Consider the following 18,156-nt stretch of genomic DNA (forward strand, 5'->3'; position numbering starts at 1 on the left):
ACGCTCTTTCCTATTAGGATTGGAAGTTCATGCTGTGAGACAACATCAATTTGACACTCCTCTCCTACAGGTTAAGATTGTTGGGGACATTTGAGAGTGAAACCTTAGTAACAAGAAGTAGGATAAATAATTCTGCCAATTTCTACCATACAGCCATCCAGATTTAAATATGGCAAGATATATTTGTTCAAAAATCTTTATGTGTGCAACATCAACATAAGTCTACTACAACTTCTAACAATTCAACATTCATATCAGCTAAACTTGCAATGTCTTTGGGAATGTCTCTTCTCTGTTGTTGTTGTTGTTGCTCTGTATTCACTGTATTCAGAATTTTGTGTTAAGTGCGTCCTCTCATAAGTGTGTTCTGACATCTTGCACACACTATTCAAATGAATGAATGACATATAGGGACATCCATCCTTTTGTCTCCACTGGTTGCAGTTCCCTCCTCTTGCGTGCTGCTGTTACACCTGACATGGAGGAGGGTGAGAGTGCAGGTGTTCACCGTCCAGCCAGCTAACACAGCAGAAGAGGACCAGACCATATAATGTGTCACAGCTACACAATACAACATCGTGTCCACAGAGACACCTCAGACAGTTTTTTTTTGTGTGTCACAGGTGATGAAGCAGCTACAGGGAAATGTGACACATAAGCTTATAGTGGTGACAGCAGCACTCTGTTTGAGTGGCAAAGTTTGGCCTCTGAAGTAAGTGCTGGCTCTTCCTCCTGCACCCTGGCCTCACCTGCCCATGTAACCACGAGCTGATCAGGAGGGAAAACTCAGCGGGGAAAGTCTAATGTGCCAAATTAAGATTTATTGGCACCTTGAGGCTGTAATAGCTTGAGCTTGGCTGCGGTGCCAAGTCCTATTGATCCAAAGTGACACCAACTGTCTTTTTAAACTCCCTTTTATTATGAGGCTATTACAACAGCTATTACAATATGGCTTGTGCAGGGTCATTATGTATTATTGCTAGTAAGGGCCAATATTAAAGGCATGGATGCCAGCAAGGCTCCTAGACTTTGAAATAAACTGCAGAGGAGCTTTCCTGCTTTATACATCTGAGAAATGATCTTTCAGCCTAATCAGCTTTTCTTGACTTCCCTCTTTGTTTTACTTGTGTTTCTTGCTCTGCTTGTATTGATTTTTGTCTTCATTGTTGACCTTAAGTTTTTATTTTTCTCCCCTGTAAAGCACTTTCTGTATGGCCAAAAATCATAGGCTGCTGATGTTACAAATTAGGGCTCAATTTATAGTGGTTTACAAGTTACAAGTTGTAACAAATACCTCAGTTGGCCAACGGGGAACTAATGGCAATTCCTCTGTTCCTGATTCAACTTTTAGGCGGTTATGTGGCAGCAAATTTGCATCTGCTTCCTAAATTTAGTGAAAAGACCCAGACATATTTTTCTCATTGTTTGAACGGGTAACAGATTCACAAGTTTGGGCTGACACTGATTACGCTTACAACAGGTAAAGCTCAGGAGGTATATACTGACTCTATGGCATATCACTTGAATCCTATTACAATATGAGTTCTATGATATTGTACTATATGACATAATATGATATGATATATGTTATGTGATACAATATGAGGTAATGCAATATGATATCATTAAACCACAGTGACTAGAATATCTTGGCTCTGGTAGATTGCAGCGTGCACACTATGGGACAAATGAGCAGTCATCGCCTGTTAAATCAAAATACAATATAATGTGCTTATTATTGTGCTTTTATAATGACATTATACACAGATATGGTGTTTATACAACAGACTTTCATTTTTGTTTTTGCTTTAAGTTGCATTATAGCTTGTATTCCTGGAGAATCGGTTGCTCAAGTATCCCTCCCCCATACATGTTATCACCTCCCTTCAGCTAACTTCCTCAACTGTCTTACTCCAACAAAAGGCTTCCCATGAAGAGAGCTGCAGTGGCACTAGATGAGTAAAGATGAAACATTACATGAAAATATGCTCTGTGTTTTGTTCAAGATCATGTTTAGCATCATATAAAGCCAGGGCATGCTGTTATCTATATGCAGTTCAGTGAAACACACACCATGCTGAGTCAAGGAGCCATTTTATCTTACTTTGGCACATTCAGACAAGACTTCACTGTGACGGTGACAGTCTGTTCAACCTAAAGAGCTTATCTCTCAGCCCTGCTCATCAGTGGTGCTAATGTATCTTTGCCAGCCATCTCAACTGCTATTAAAAAAGCCATTTGAAAAGATAATGGCTTGGTTAATGCTCTTTAATTTCATTGCTGCTTCACAAGTCTTTTCTGCTATAAGTGAGAAGGAAAAAAAAGCCTGACAGACACGTTGACAAATGTTTTTAATTTTGTCTGGCTTGAATATGCAAATGTACTTCTACAGTGTCACTGTGATGTGATCATTTCGCATGCAGCTGATCCACACCATATTTTTTGTCTAAGATTGGTCTTTGTAATAGGAAAGCATCAGATTGATCTCTTCATAACTAGAGCTTACATGAAAATTGTACTGAGTGTCTGGCTGGTATGGATAATATCCCTTTTGTTACAGGGGAGATTGACAAGATGATTTACAAATATTAATTAACCCTTGAGAACAGGATTTAGGTAACAGGAATAAAACGACTCCACAGTGATACATCATTTGTGATTAGTTGGCCATCAGACAAGCTCATCCTACCTGACTACAGATTAACATCCACAAGGGGGCACACTGCAATTCACTTACAGCTAAATGTCACACTGGCCTATCCCTCCCTCAAGAACTATACACTATAGGGATGTAGAATGCAGCTAGAAGCCTGATGGCTGCATCAGTGATCACTGTCCCATCATGAAAAAAAATCATTTGAACCACATGAACAGTAGCAGGAACTGAGCCCAAAAAGAACCATCCAGTTCATTTTCATGAAGTGAACTTAGCCTCACAGGGATTGCAGCCAGAGCTCATAACATTGTGTGGTTGATTCCTGCTGGGAAAACTAATGAATAGCTTTAAGCTCAGTCCTCCAGGCTTGAAGACTCTCCACACCATGTGTCTTTTATATTAGTTCAGCGCAGTTCCTGACATTTACTGTTTATTTTTTTTCTTTTATGTGATGATGGCGATGTCTGTGAAATTAGAGACAACATCTAACAAAGTGAAGAATAAAAGGGCTTTTAATAAGGACATTTCTGTGACACAATTTATTTGTGTCTAGAGCTTAAAGAAATGCCACGCGTTAACATCTTTGTGGTACAGGTCACTCCATAGTGCGCTGGCACAGAGCTGACATTTATCCGGGTTGTTACAGAATAAGGATCACACAAAGACTTCATCGATAAGGCACAGTGGTTTGAGTGGTTAGACAAATGCTGCTCTGCTGTTGGGGCCTGAGGACAGGAGCAGGCCTTCTGATTTCTCAGAACACTGGACCCTTGACCGTGGCTGGAGGCAAAACCGCATCAAAACAATAGCAGTGATCCAGCTAAAAATGCAATAGGACATGACTTTACTTCACAAAAACGTATCAAAACATTTTGCTTGAATAAGACTGTTTGCCCTCAATGTGTATAGTATCTGTATCCAAAATCTTTTTGACAGCAGCAATATTCTCACTGAATATTAACAGGCAGTGTTCTCTGATGATACTGAATACTGTATGGGCCTACACACTATCAAAACTATCCTTCTCTAAGCAGCTTTTTTGGTTAATGAGGCAAAGAATGATTTACAGACTAAGTCCTATAATCCAATCTTTCATGCTGCAAGATACTAAAAGCTATTTTTAGAATAATAAAATGCATCATAAAACTTATTTTGTTATGAATGTCTAATATTACAGCCATGAACAAAAAAACATCAACGATTTTGAAGCACTATCAGAGCTATGACTTGATTCTTCAGTATTACAGCAAGCTGAAATGTATATTTACAATGTAAAAGCATATGAATGAACAAAAGTGGTGCAAGTGAATATCAGTGAAATCTTTGTAGGTAACTCTGATAAAAGAACAGCAACAACAACAACAATAAAATGTGTGCAGCTTGTAATCAGCAAAGATTTTGACAGGGGTAGAGACTTAGATGGGCAGATGAGTTAGTCATTATTTAGACTGATATGCTGTGAAACACAAAACCTTTGCACACATAATCGGAGAGGCAGGCTTCTTGTCACTGTTGCCTAGCAACCGTGGGAGCTACAGACCCAAATCCCTGTGGTGGCGTGCTGATGTTGAATTAGGTGGAGAGAGGGAAAGAAAGGAAATCTTTGGAAAAGATCCATCTCTGGCAGGCACTGGAGAGGCTGTGTAGTTAAGTATAGATGTTGAAGTATTCTTATTTTTGGATATGCCTGCTCGTAATCTCCTGTGTATCTGAACCCTCCAGCTTCTAGGTGAGAAGAGGACCAGCAATTGCATACACCATTTCAAATAGCATTGAAAATATTTATATATTATTAGTGGGAATTTACCTGAGCCTCTTGAAGCCAAGGAGATGTGAACACTGATTTGTCCTCTGATGCTAAATTTGTCTGCCTCTGCTGCACTGCTCACACACAAAGCCTACAAATTATTTTATGCATTTCCACAGACCAAGGATATATTCTCGTCTTTCCCTAATCCCCGCAACAATTAACATATCACAGTTTTTACAGGAAATGGGAATCCAGATAATCAGGGTTCTGACTCAGTCTTAATGGAGGATGTAATGCTGACAGAATGTGGAATAAGTCTGCATTAAAATAACAAAGGACATTATAAAAATGCATGAACACAGCTCAAGACATAAGCATTACCTTGATGAGAACTACTGCCAGCAAAATATAGACATTGCATAACTGTGGAGTAAATGTATCACTGCAGTTCTCTGAGGCAACTGCAGTGGTGCTGCTGCTGTACGAATGTTGTCTCCAGAGTGATTTGCATTTCAACTGCAGTGAGAGAACCATTTGATTTACTGTAGGTTCAACGGCCAAACGAATTGCAACAGCCAAAGGAGTCACACCTCTTCTTACTTTGCATGGATATTGCTGTTTCACTTCCTCTGTTTTGTATTTCCTCTATTGTGTGTCTGAAGGTTCGTGCTAGTGCAGATTCATGACTAGAGAGCGACATACTGATGAGGGATTTAAAGGAAATTGGAGCTCCAGTAAGTCACCCTGGATTAGATCTCATGCTGAGCTCGTCTCTAGACAATAATCACATAATAACATGTGACTGATACCACAAAGTGTGTCTGGCTGGCGTAAGTCCCTTGTTTTGGTCAGTAGTTGTGTGAAAAACTATACAAAAATACTTGGTTTTGCTCAAGCTGTCAAATAAAAGGAAAGAAAGGGGAAGCAACATCAACAACAACAAAAAGATAAAAAAACAAAAAAACAAAAGGAAAAGCATGCAAAATCAAAACTAAGATTTGGATGTGTATTATGTCCAAATCCAGATCCAGCTGGAAAAGTGGACTCAGTAGAGTGCAGATCTGCACTTACCTCTCCTTTTCTGAACTGTAGGTCACCCTGTGTGCTGAGCAAAACTCAGGAGAGACTCAGCAGCCATTTGTATTGTCAAACACTTCCCAAATTACAGACTGAACTACTGCATGATTCAAGTATAATACAGAACAGAACAGAACAGAAAATATACCATGAGAGAGCAAAAGCAGAAAAAATAAATGTTTCGCAAAGGTTTTGAATCACCACAACCATGAGATCCTTTTAATTATACAGCCATAACTGTGCATGAATTTAGGCTGATAGGCACAATAGTTTCCAAGATTAGTTGAGGACACACACACACACACACACACACACACACAGGAGCAAACACATGATCTCCTCCAGGCTGCTGAATGGCAGAGAGAAAAACACCCATACACCCCAACACTTCCCTGTAAGCAACAGGGCAACAGCCATGACGTCTGGTCAAAGTGTCTATGAGGGAGAAATCAGCCTTACCCTCTCACTCTATGCCTCTCTCTCCATATATATATATATATATATATATATATATATATATATATATATATATATATATATATATATATATATATATATTATTTGCATGTTTTTTATATATACATGTATGGCTAGATAAACACCCCCCCACCCCACCCACCCACACCACACACACACACACACACATACTATGCACGGGTATAGTAACACCCTCCCAAAAAAGAAAGCAACCTTAAAACCTTACAATGAATGCTTCACGTGACATATTGGTCAGTGTTTTTACTCCATAGAAAGGCCAGTTCATGCTGTTATTTCCTCAAGTTTACGATTAAAAATCTCCATTTATATCGACAATTCACTAAGAATTGCTCCTATACTACCGTACTGTTGTTATTTCCTCAGCTCAAAGGCAGCGACTGCAGTGGGGGTGGGGGTGGTGAGGTGGGGGGATGTGCGTTTACATCTGAAAGCGGTCCATTCCTTTTCAAAATCCAACACTTTGTGTCCTCTGCAGTCACAGGAACAACTATCATTCAAGCATTGTTTTTTGAATCCATGGCGTAATTATGTTTATTATATTTATTAGCCCCACCCCCCCGCTGTACAGATGGTACAGTCCATAACGTTAAGCGGCACTGTCCCCCTTATTTCAGTTTATGGGAGCTGAGAAACCAGAGCTCAGTGCTTGTGTTGTATTCCAGCCGCGTCTCGCCTCTTCCGTGTACAACAGGGATGCAGGGGGATCCGTGAAGTCGTGTTTTCACGGGCACGCTTTGTTATCAGGAAATGAGTGTTGATAAATCGCTTAAATCTGTTTATTTCCTACTTGTGAGCTGTTGAACACGGCGTTGTTGTGTGCACGAGAGGCGTCTGCGTTGAATGTACACTGGTTTTGAAAATCAGTTGACGGTTGAAAAGGAGTAGCCACCGGGAGCGCAATTAACGAGCCGCGGCTGTTTGACAGGTGCCATCGCCCGGCTCAGCGTGGAGAGATGCCGCCAGTCCAGAGGACGATGTCCGATCTTCGTTCGCGGGCGGAGGGTATGTAGACCTAATATTACTGCTTTCCATGTGTGGGAGAATGTTTGAAAATAATGTTTACGGTTAAATTGCCATTACCTCGTTAGTGCAAAGAGGGCCAGCTCTCTGGAACTAGTTGCTAGCTAGCTCTAAGTGGTTCCCAAACTGGAGTCTAGGCATCCCCCCGGGGGCCTTGTGAGGATTTCAGGCGTCTCCCAGCATAAAAAAGATTCAGTTAAATCTCGCCATTTAGCTCAGAAGAAGTTATCCCCACTACAGTGAGTGACTGTTGTGATAAGAGGCTTCACTTTCTCCGCTGTCAACTCCCCATCTGCAGTAGAGACTGATAAAAATCTTAGATGGGAATCCCCCAGGGACAAGCTTTATGGAATGGGTGTCTGTGGCCTACTTGATGAAAAAGCAGGCACCCATCCAGACTGAGACCAACTTTAGAGCCCACCTACAGCCCTGCCTGTCTAGCAGATGTAGTTACCTGCATCACCTGAGACAGAGGGAGAAGTGAAAAGGAATACCTTCATGTCGAGGCTCTTGTTTACAGTGACAGCTGGCACACGTCTTAAAGCCCAGAAAAAGTGCCCATCAAATGGCATGGAGCGTGGGTCTAATAATACACTCATTGTGATTCGGTTCTGACCCTCTACTCCTTCAATGCACCAGTAACTTTCCACTGCATCTCACTTGTGTTGTGCCAGCCAGAGAAAGAGGATGCAGCCAAATCACATACAGTAGCTCAGGTGAGCTCAATACAGAGGGAGAGATCTGTTTACCTAATACTAAGGACTGGAAAGGCTGCTTACTTAGCTCAGCTGATCCTCACAGTAGCTTGGGAGTGTTTAGGTGTGTTTGTTTAATTAAAGACTAGCTGCAAGTGACTATGGGTTGCTGAGGATTTTTAACTAGGTGAAGGCGCATAGTCTTGAAAGCAAAAAGGTTAAGTCACATCAAGGTTTATTTGTGCGGCAGAGCGGCCCAGTTGTTAATGACACCATCTCTCAGCCAGACCACCTGTGTTCAAGCCTTGTATTGACAAACATCTGCTCTGACCTCTCCATTAGGACAGAAATGTGCCTATGGGGATCAGTAAAGTAGGGTTAAGCCAGTTTATCGGTTTACATATACATTGGGTAATATCTGCCTTTTTTTTTTTTTTAGAATATTGGATATGAGTGTGTCCATGTGTTTCCTCTCTGATATGAAATAAGTTATTCTTAAAAAGATCTTTACTGTTTGACAGTGTCTTATTCAAACTTTTCAATAAGAAGGAATTTACTCTTGTAACAGTTCAATTTTAGTTACTTGTTAATTTTCTGATTTTACAGATATCAAATACTGATACAAACTATTGTTCATTGGCAGCTTCAGAAAAAAGTTAAATATTAAAAATATTAATTGGTCAAACCAAACAGTAAAGTATTACATTAGTGTTACTAATGTTAATCTTTCCAATTTCCATTTCCCTGCAGACTGAATGAAATGGCGTTGAACAAAATGATATTGTTCAGTTTTGCATTGTTTAGGCTCGATTTAAAACTGTGGACTCAGCTCAAAAGATAAGGGATGAGGGCACATTAAACATGCACTGTATTTGATGCGCTCACCTGTTTAAGAAAATGACTAAAATATTGCAACATTGTGCTACTTGAAATACCACTGGTTGCATGGTAAATTTGCCATATGACAGTTTTATGTTGAGTAGCTTAGTGGTTAGCTCTGTTGGCTTACAACAGGAAAGCTCTGGGTTCAGATCTCTACTTTGGGCCTTTCTTCGTGGAGTTTGTGTATTCTTCTCATTTTAGCAAAGATTTCCTGTGGGTGATTGGGGTTCCTCAACAGTCTAAATGCAAATTGAAAATTATACAGTTACCCACAGGTGTGAATGTGAGTGTGAATGTTTTTGTCTGTCTGTATTTTAGCCCTTTGATGGACTTGTGACTTGTCCAGGGTGTTTACATGGCATCTGTCTAATGCATGCTGGGATATACTCCAGGCCTCCTGTGGTAGTAAAAAGTTGGTATAGAAAACGGATCGACAAAAAAGGACAACTTTGTCTGAAAGCTGCTTGTGATACCAGTAACATGTTGAACTTGCTGCTGGCCCATTAACAATTCATGGACAACTGATTTTGTAAATTGGTAGAATGCTTTAGGTTTCAAAATGGATAATAAGGTTAAAGCCCTCTTTTATGGCAACTACAACAGCTGTTTTGTAGAAATGCTACCATTATTCCCAGTGGATGATCTTGTAGTTACTTTTGCCATCTTTGCCACTTTATTCAAAATGAAATTGTAGGCTACATTTGTGTGACAACACAAACTGATTGGTAGAATATGTCAGAAATATATTTTAATACTAAAATTTAGTGCCTTTGTTAAAATTTCTGTTACCAAACTAAATATGAGTAAGCTATGCCTTTGAAATGCGTTTTCTCACTAATCAGTTGTATTTAGGACTGAGCAATATATTGATATTCTATCAATATCATGATGTAAGACTAGATATCGCTATATTGTGTATATATGGAATGTAGTTTTCTGAACTTAACAGACGGTCCTTGCTTTTCTGTTATTTGCCTCAACCTGCTTGGTCATCACATCCATACTTACTAATGATTGCGTATCAAAAATCTGTTTTGTGTAATTATCATCACTGTCTCGATATTAAGTCAAAAATAGTGTGATATTTGATTTTGTTCATTTTGCTCAGCCGTAGGTGTATTCATCCCCAAATTTAAATATTCTGCATGTTCTCTGAGAATGAGCACATGGTGCAGGCATGCTGCACCTCTTAATGAGCCTTTCACATCATCTTGTCATTTGTGATCCGGCGTGGTGATTGATTTGGGACTTCGTTTTGCAAACTGGCCAAATCACAAAGAAATTGGGCTTCCTGTGCGCTGCTACAGCTATTATAATGTTATGACACTGAAGGCTGATGCATTATATTGGTGGAATTCTAAATAATTCAACGGAAGTGTAGATTCCATAGAGAACTGTGGACCGATGCGGCTGCTGCAGTCACAAGAACGAACACATGAATTATGCAGCAGCTAGTGCTGTCACCCCAACCCCCAACTACCACACACTACCTTTTTCACTTATAAAGAGCAAAAGAGCAAATGATTTACTTTTTAAGATGGCTTTATGATTGTAGCTGTGCACTGTGCACCTCCACTTCGGTGAAAAACATATCCTATTTTCTTTGCAAGCATTATTCCAAACAGAATTGATTGATTCCTATACCTTGCCAGGCTGGTGACCTGAGCTGTTGCCCCACCATCAAATCAAATGTTTGCTAGCCCCATGGCTTGACAACTGTTTTGCTCATTTATTACCTCCCCTCCCCCCCAGACACACACACACATACATACACACACACACACACACACACACACACACACACACACACACACACACACACGCACACACATACATTCCTCCTGCCTTTTTTTTATGAGAGCCTCTGCATGCTCCCCACCCTGTAGTTTTGTTTTTAATCACCACAGTGCATCAGACAGGCTTCCATCTAGAAAGGCCAGCCCTCTGCCAGGCTTACCACCTAATCCACCCGTGGCCTGTCCATCAGCTCTCTCTGCTGCACACTCCACAGTCTTGCCCACCACGTGCCACGCCACTTCTTTTCACTCGTCTACTGTATAGTGGAAAGATCCAAATTTATGGCCAGCCCATGCCTGCCCTTGTTGCCAAAACAGCCTTATTTAGGACACACATAGTGCAGGTGATGTCAGTAGCAATCACCATGCTTAGTGTGTGATAATGCCTTGACAGAAAGCCACACAGTAGCACCTAAATCTTTAGAGGTTAATCTGGTGCACTGGTAAGTCTCATACAAAACGTAGGGGGGATGACGCTAAGTGACTACTTCGACTTCCCAGAAGGAAAGGCTAATTGACAGAAGCCACACAAGTTACAACTAGACAGATGCCCACAAGTATCCTATTAGCTGTCTTAGCTTGGCTGCTTATCTTTAGACCTACCTAATCTGTTAGGCATGCCTACCTTTTTGTTGACACAACGGACATGAGCAGTGAAAGTTGTCAGGTGAGTCTGTCCTATGAGGATCAATCTATCAAAAGACCAGGCGCTTGTCTTTTCATGTCAGCTGACTCAGATGATATGATGAGCTGCTATTCAGCCTCAGATTACCTACCTGCTGTTTTCAAAACACAGAGCTGTGGATACAACATTATAGCCTACATGTTTATGAAGCTTTGTATCACTCCCTTTCTCTCAAGTTTTTTTTTTTTTTTTTTTTTTTTTTTTTTTTTTTTTTAAATTTATGTTGAGTGAAGAGGTCCCCCCCACAGCATTTCAGTAACACCAACTAAGGCTCAGTCTGGCTGAATAGCAGTAACAGCACTGCAGACTGGAGGGGGACAGACTGCTCCCTTCTGAAGGGATCGAGAGCTGCCCATGTGCCTGGCGGATCACTGGCTGATAATAATATGGCACAAAGGCCCAACACGCCACTAAATCCCCTGTCTGGGACTGCTGGCATGTCATATCAAGTCCCCTCGGGCCTCTCTATTCTGTTCCATGTGCCGCGGCATGGGACATCTCCTCTCCTCTATTTTCTACTTCGTGTATTGCCTTCCATCACTAACCTGCAGCCAGCCTAATATCCATTTCTTCACATACTCTATTTTCCTCACCTCGCTGATTCTCTTCAGTCTGCAAGGCATAGTGAATCTGGCAGGTTACTGTGTGGTGGGAGGCTGTGAAAATTCGCACATGCACACGCGCGCACGCACACGCACACACACACACACACACACACACACACACACACACACACACACACACACACACACAGAGGGAGTCATCCATGCAGAAAAAAGCACATGCAATTCTTCCTCTAATGTCAAGACACTGAACTCATTCTTATGATTGCTCAAGAACATTGTTATTAACCTGTCTTGTAGAAGGTCCATGAGCTGATGAGAGGTATGCTGTCTGCCTCACTGTCAAACGGACTGCATGATATTGACAATACATTGCATTGGTTTCATTTTCTAAATGTTGCAGTTGTGAAAGTAACTGCACTACACGTAAACACATTAAGCCCACAGCCAGACTTTAAAAAATGAAATGCCAAAAGTTTTGATTTGTGTGAATGTGATGAAAATATTTTCTCCAACTTAAACTTGATTTGTAGGCTATAGATTTTGCATCATGGGCAGCTAAACAAGCGGTGCGATAAAGCTTTCCTTCTAACGAAATTGGCCTCTTGCATTTTGCTCAAACCTTTTTCATGAGAAACCCCAGTGATAGCGCACATAAACAACTGCATGATTTTAGCCAAAATGATAATCTGGATCATGTTGCCAGACAATGTGGTAATTATTGCCTATGATTAGGATTGTAATGATTCACTCAATTGACGACTCAATTTGATTCATAATACAGGGTTCATGATTTGATATTCTCATGATATTTTGGACAAAATTTGAATTAAGAAAAAGATATGATTGACAAAAATATTTTTATGTCTTGGGCGTAATACATGCAAAACAATGTGTTTTCATGTGTCTTCATAACATGTTAAACAAATGTTTAGCCCCATGCTGTCAAGAATTGAACAATTGAACAGAGGTATAAAATTGTAAACAAAATGTGTTGTAGCAGTTTTACTATCTCTAACACAAACAAACAAATAAACAAACAAAAAAACGCCTTATATATTAAATCACATAACCAATGCAAAATCACAACGATTGGGAATTCTCAATCTCCAAATTATCCAGGTTTAATTTTTTGTAGTTTTACTTTATTTTTCTCCACTGTTTGGCTATGCGCTGGATGCTCTCTGAAACTCTCTGATTCCAGCTTACCAAATGTGAACATTTTCTGGTTTCTTTAGCCCTCTGTGACAGTAAACTAAATATCATTGGGTTGTGGAGTATTGGTTTGGACAAAACAAGGCATTTAAGGATGTTACCTTGGGCTGTGCACAAATGTAAACAACATTTTTCACCATTTTTAACATTTTATGGACCAAACAACCAGTCAGTTAATCAAGAAAATAATCAGCAAAGTAATCAATAATGAACATAACAGTTGAAGCTTTTGCAGTTCTAGTTCTGATTGGTGGAAAGAGTCCCCATGCTTGCATGAAGATACAGCACAAGCTACATTCCATTCATAAAAAGGTGGGAATTGGTTTCAGCTTCACCTATCTTAGGCTACTGCTATTCAGTGACAACCAGCTGGAGCTTTGTGAGCGAGATAGGCCTGACTCCTGCATCAGGTTGTATAGGTTACTGGTGGGTAACTAATAATAAGCTAAGTAAAGTTCAATATGACCTGCACTCAGGAAGAATACCACAGGAAAGATGTGTTAATCTCTTTTGTATTTACTCAGACATTTCAGCTTCAGCCTTCCTCAGTAGCTGTGAGTGTAACTAATAATAAGCTGACAGGTAGATTTATAGCATAAGAGCCTGTGGGTCAAACACACATATTTGGGATCAGTGAATCATTCATAATAAAATTATTTCCATCTTAATTGTTTTTGGTGTTTCTTCAATATAGAAAGAAGAAAAACATCCTAAATATCCAAAATTCTGTAACAATTTTTTTCCTCTTCACATTTTCTCTATGCATTAATACTCTGTTGGCCAGATTGGAAGCTTTTCGGGCCGGATATGGCCTGAAATACATAGCTGGAAATGGAACTATCTGTTTTGCAAAAACAGTTTGATTTGCAGGTCAGCTGCAGGTCATTTGATCTGCAGGTCAGCTTGACATTTGCTGTAACTTTCTAATGGTGCCTTATTTACGAGCCATTGGAAAGTTGTGTTGCAAACATAAGCTCACAGTGAGATGAATCTTCCACGACGCTTTGCCATAACAGCCTTACCACCAGCCCAAAAGACATAACTCAGTTCTGAGCTCCTGTTCCCAAACATCAAATAATTCATGAAAGCAGTATTACAGACTGGAGAAAGACGAATAGAGCATAGCCTCATATTTTTCTGGTTAGTGCTCAGAGAACTAGATCCTGGCTTGGTTATGTATGTCTGTGTGATGTGCAAATGCACACAGCCTAATGCAGAGTCTGCTCACATGTGCTAGGAGACGGTCAATGTGATCGTGTCACGGCAGGATTGCAAGGTCAGATGGAGAGGCGACAGTAGGCACTCCACAGGAAGGCAACACCATCAATGGTCAGGAAGATGAAACCATAGTTGCCCTTGGCCCCCACAGTCTCATGAATTTTATGACCCGCTTCCTGTCTCAACTTGATGTACAACTCTGCTTTAGTATTACTCCCCACTCCTTGGATAGTTATTTCTAAGAACCCACTCCTAGCAACTTGCATGGTAACACAGTGTGTTACCATGCAGTTGTGTGTGTCTCAGGCTCAGCAGTATGTACTGTTACAGGGCAAGTTGTTGATATGGTTTTGCACCAATGCCACCAAGACTAATTCCTGTACTGTTGTAGTACTTTGTACAGTAAATGGAAGTCGGATATTGAATATGTAGACATATTGGTCTGTACCTAAAGTGGATAATTGGTCAGTCTGGCCATAAAGACATGGAGGCTGTTTAGCAGCTACTAGAACTAAAATACTGGGCTGATTTTTAAAAGAGAGGGCTTGTTAACAACTTACTGATTGCCTATTTAGGCTGGTGATTATCAACTATTTGAAATATAAAGCGGTTTAATTTTACCAGACTGTTGGACTAACAAAATAATTTTGCTTTGTGCTCTGTATTCTACTGTATGCTTTCTATATAATATGAAAATATGCCCTCTTTTGTCTTGGAGTCCACTATCAATAAAACATCTATTTACATCAATGCTTGTCCTCTTGTAGTAAAATCAGTATTATAAACTACCTTGCTATTAATAGATAACCTGCATGCATTAATTTTGTTGAAGACTCTATCTGGTGTAACACTGAATCAATAAGGCAAGAGGCCACACCCATGATCAGCTCATCTGCAGAGCTGAGAAAGAGAGACACACACACACACACACACAGAAAGAGACAGAGAGAGACACACACACACACACACACAGAAAGAGAGAGAGAGGCACACACACACACACACACACACCCTCTGTGTGTGTGTGTGTGTGTGTGTGTGTGTGTGTGTGTGTGTGTGTGTGTGTGTGTGTGTGTGTGTGTGTGTGAACATGTGTTTTACTCCACAGCGCCAGCCGATGGAGGTGCCAGTGTTGTCAGTTTATCTAGCATGTCATTAACATATCACATCAGGTCAATGAGCATAACTCAACCACTGGCATGCATTCATTTTTACAGCTAAGCCATTCAGGTGTTAGCTATTTTTAAATCAGGGAACATTTGATAGAAATTGGGTTATTGAGTTTTTGCATGATTGCTGATTGTTTAGTCCAAAGCCAGGCTTCACATCAGACACCAGGCTTGCCCTAGTTTGCTCACAAAACACAACAGCTAATAAAACATGTATTCAATCTCTTGTTGCTGACTTCCTTTGAAAATTATATTTTGAATCTTAATGGGACTTCTCCTGGTTAAATATAATGGTTAACTGTATTCCTCATTGATGGATGATGCTTCAATACTGAAACAGGCTTATGCATTTGACCCTGGAGTATGCACTTTGAAGAGTGTTTTTAAATCCTCCAGTGCACTGGTAGTGAAGTGCTGTCTGCCTCATTTCAAGTGCTGAAACATTGTAGTGGTCATATATACAGTACTACATATATCTATATGGAAAACTGTGTATGTATTTTATATTTCTACAGTTTACACTGTTAGAGTAAAATAACACCATTCATCACTTGTTTTGCAAGTGTAGTTTTGGGTATGTAGAAGAACCATTTGGGGTGTCTTTCTATTTTTAGACTCACTGGTTGGTTGGTAGCATAAATTTGAATAATTATGACTCAAGTTAGTTTAAATTCCTATACCCAGCTCAAAATCCCTCTCTGCAGACCTTAGAATTCAGAATTTTTCAAATAAGCATGGGAAACAAATCATTGTAAATAATAAATAAATACCTACTGGGTGAAAATACAGAATACATAACTGATGGAAAATATAAGTCATATGCAGGTCTATGCAGGTCTAGCATACAGTGGTTTTCCATTGTCCTTTTTATATGTCCAGACTGCAAATGAATGGATGAAAGTGCTTAGGTGGAGAAGAGATGCATCCAACCAAAGAGACTAGATTTTTTTCTTTTTAATACATCACAATGCAAACAAGGAACCTGAGGTTGATACCACAACAATGGGGTAACCTGAAACAAAATTAAATAAATAGGTAATGCTAAGGGCTCACAGATGAATATCATGGATTTTGTTGTTTCCGTTGTTTCATTTAAAACAACTGAAACTAGCAGTGTGATTCATCAGTCTGTGAATACATATGATGACAGTTTTGATGAAAACAAACAGCAGTTCTGATAAGCACCAAGCTGACATAACATTGTGCTTGACTAGCTGGCATTGACAAGAGCTGTTTTCTGTCTTCTCTCCTTTCATTAAAAGATATGTTGTGCTTGAGTCACATGCCTTGCTCTTTTGCCATTCATAAAGTTTCATGCAGTGGAAAGGTTTCTTTCACTCCAGAGCCAAGGCTAAGCTAGGCCAAAGCCAGCCCTCTGATGTCACCACCAGCCCCCAGCTGCCTGTGTTAGTCTTGTCCCCTGAACATCCCACTGTAGTCCTCCTGAGCCTATGGGGAAACAGACAGAGAGGAATAGGGAGGGGGATTAATTCCGCAGCTGCCCTGTTGTTGTCGCGGGTGCTGGTTACAGCATTGTGATCCGATAAGCGACTTATGGCTGTTACTTTTGCTTAGATTGAAACAGTATCTATATCCCTTCTAGCTCTTCCCTCATTCATAAATGGAGAAGATAGGGGCAGCTTTCATCTCTGGGACTTTGATTCTCATGAATAGATTGTGGCTTCTCCGCCTACTGAAATATGTATCTGGCATAAATGAATCATGCACAGATCTGTCTCTGGTTGTGATGAACTAATGTAAATGGCGCATTGGATGCACTGGATTGTGGGATTGAGAGACCTCAAAACCAAGGGACATAGAGCTGATCTGACTATGATACAGCAGTACTGTAGATGGCGTTGGGTTAAGTTGGACAATACTGTGTGTGTGCTGTCTCAGTCAATGCATGTTGTAGTTGTCAATACAGAACACATACTGTACACATGAAAGATCATAAAGGTTCCCTATTTCCAAGTTTAGCATTCACTTGTCATTTTGCTGCATTTTGTATTTCCACTAAAGTATTTGATACAGTTACACTGCCTACCATTCATTTGTTTATGCGAGATCAATGGCTGTGGCCTCGAGCCACCAACCCCACCCTTGTATTATTGAATGAATGGTATGGGAGCTTGGCTCTAGCCAGACAACGTTCCCCTTTCTCTCCAGTTTTATTGACCCATGTATGAGCCTCTCAGCTTCATTAGAGCTTGTTCAATATCGTAACAGTTAGATTGGATTCTGCCTGTGCCTATTTTTGGAACAACAGAAAGCCTTTGTATCATTTTGATGAGCCTAGCTGGCTGTTACACCCCCAGGGATTGAGTGATACGCCTTTCCGAAAAAGTCTTAAATTCCTATGCCTTAGTCATGGAGTTACCTGGTCTAAATCAGTACAGTATAATTATAGCCATAGTAGATATTTACAGAAAGGGGCCTGTAAAATCCAGCATGCCACAAATATCTTTTATGATGGCGTAGTTTGAAGTCAGACGTAAAGAGCCAGAATAGCTTAATACTGCTAGAAATATCACACCTATTGGGCCCCCTGAGTTGAGCTTTAAAAACAAGGATTATTGTTGCTACTCTGTCGATTGTAAGCCATTATATTATAGCTCCGTTGCGATATTTTGGTATGTGTGAATATGTTTTAAAGGCTCAATCAGCTAAGTATGGACAGGTGTTTTCTTGTACTCTTTTAACCCACGTAACCCAGTGCTTTGCAGGTCACAACATGCCGTGTAAGGTGATATGTTTTACGTATCAAGTTGCTATTGTTCCTGTCTTGCTGCCACTAGTTGCATTTAATCTTGGCTTTGGACAATAATATTGCAGTCATCTTTGAGCACCACTCTAGTACAATAATATGGCTAATACAGCTAATAGCACCCAGCGTAATAGAAATCAGTAGAGTATGCTATTGCATTGAACC

General features: G+C 40.2%; 1 protein-coding gene across 8 annotated transcripts in view; it reads left to right on the forward strand.

Moving 5' to 3' along the window:
• Nucleotides 1-6,591: 6,591 nt before the first annotated feature.
• Nucleotides 6,592-18,156, forward strand: part of atp8a1 (ATPase phospholipid transporting 8A1) — a 123,150-nt gene continuing 111,585 nt past the window's right edge. For all 8 annotated transcript variants that reach the window (XR_003928831.1, XM_030061872.1, XM_030061875.1 and 5 more), the window contains exon 1: nucleotides 6,592-6,983. Coding sequence is in view for 7 of the 8 variants with exons in the window: in XM_030061872.1 (XP_029917732.1) it covers nucleotides 6,935-6,983 (49 nt within the window). In the remaining variant the exon portion in view is untranslated. The remainder of the gene's footprint in view (nucleotides 6,984-18,156) is intronic.

The sequence above is a fragment of the Myripristis murdjan genome, chromosome 10 (assembly GCF_902150065.1).
Source record: "Myripristis murdjan chromosome 10, fMyrMur1.1, whole genome shotgun sequence".
NCBI lineage: Eukaryota > Metazoa > Chordata > Actinopteri > Holocentriformes > Holocentridae > Myripristis > Myripristis murdjan.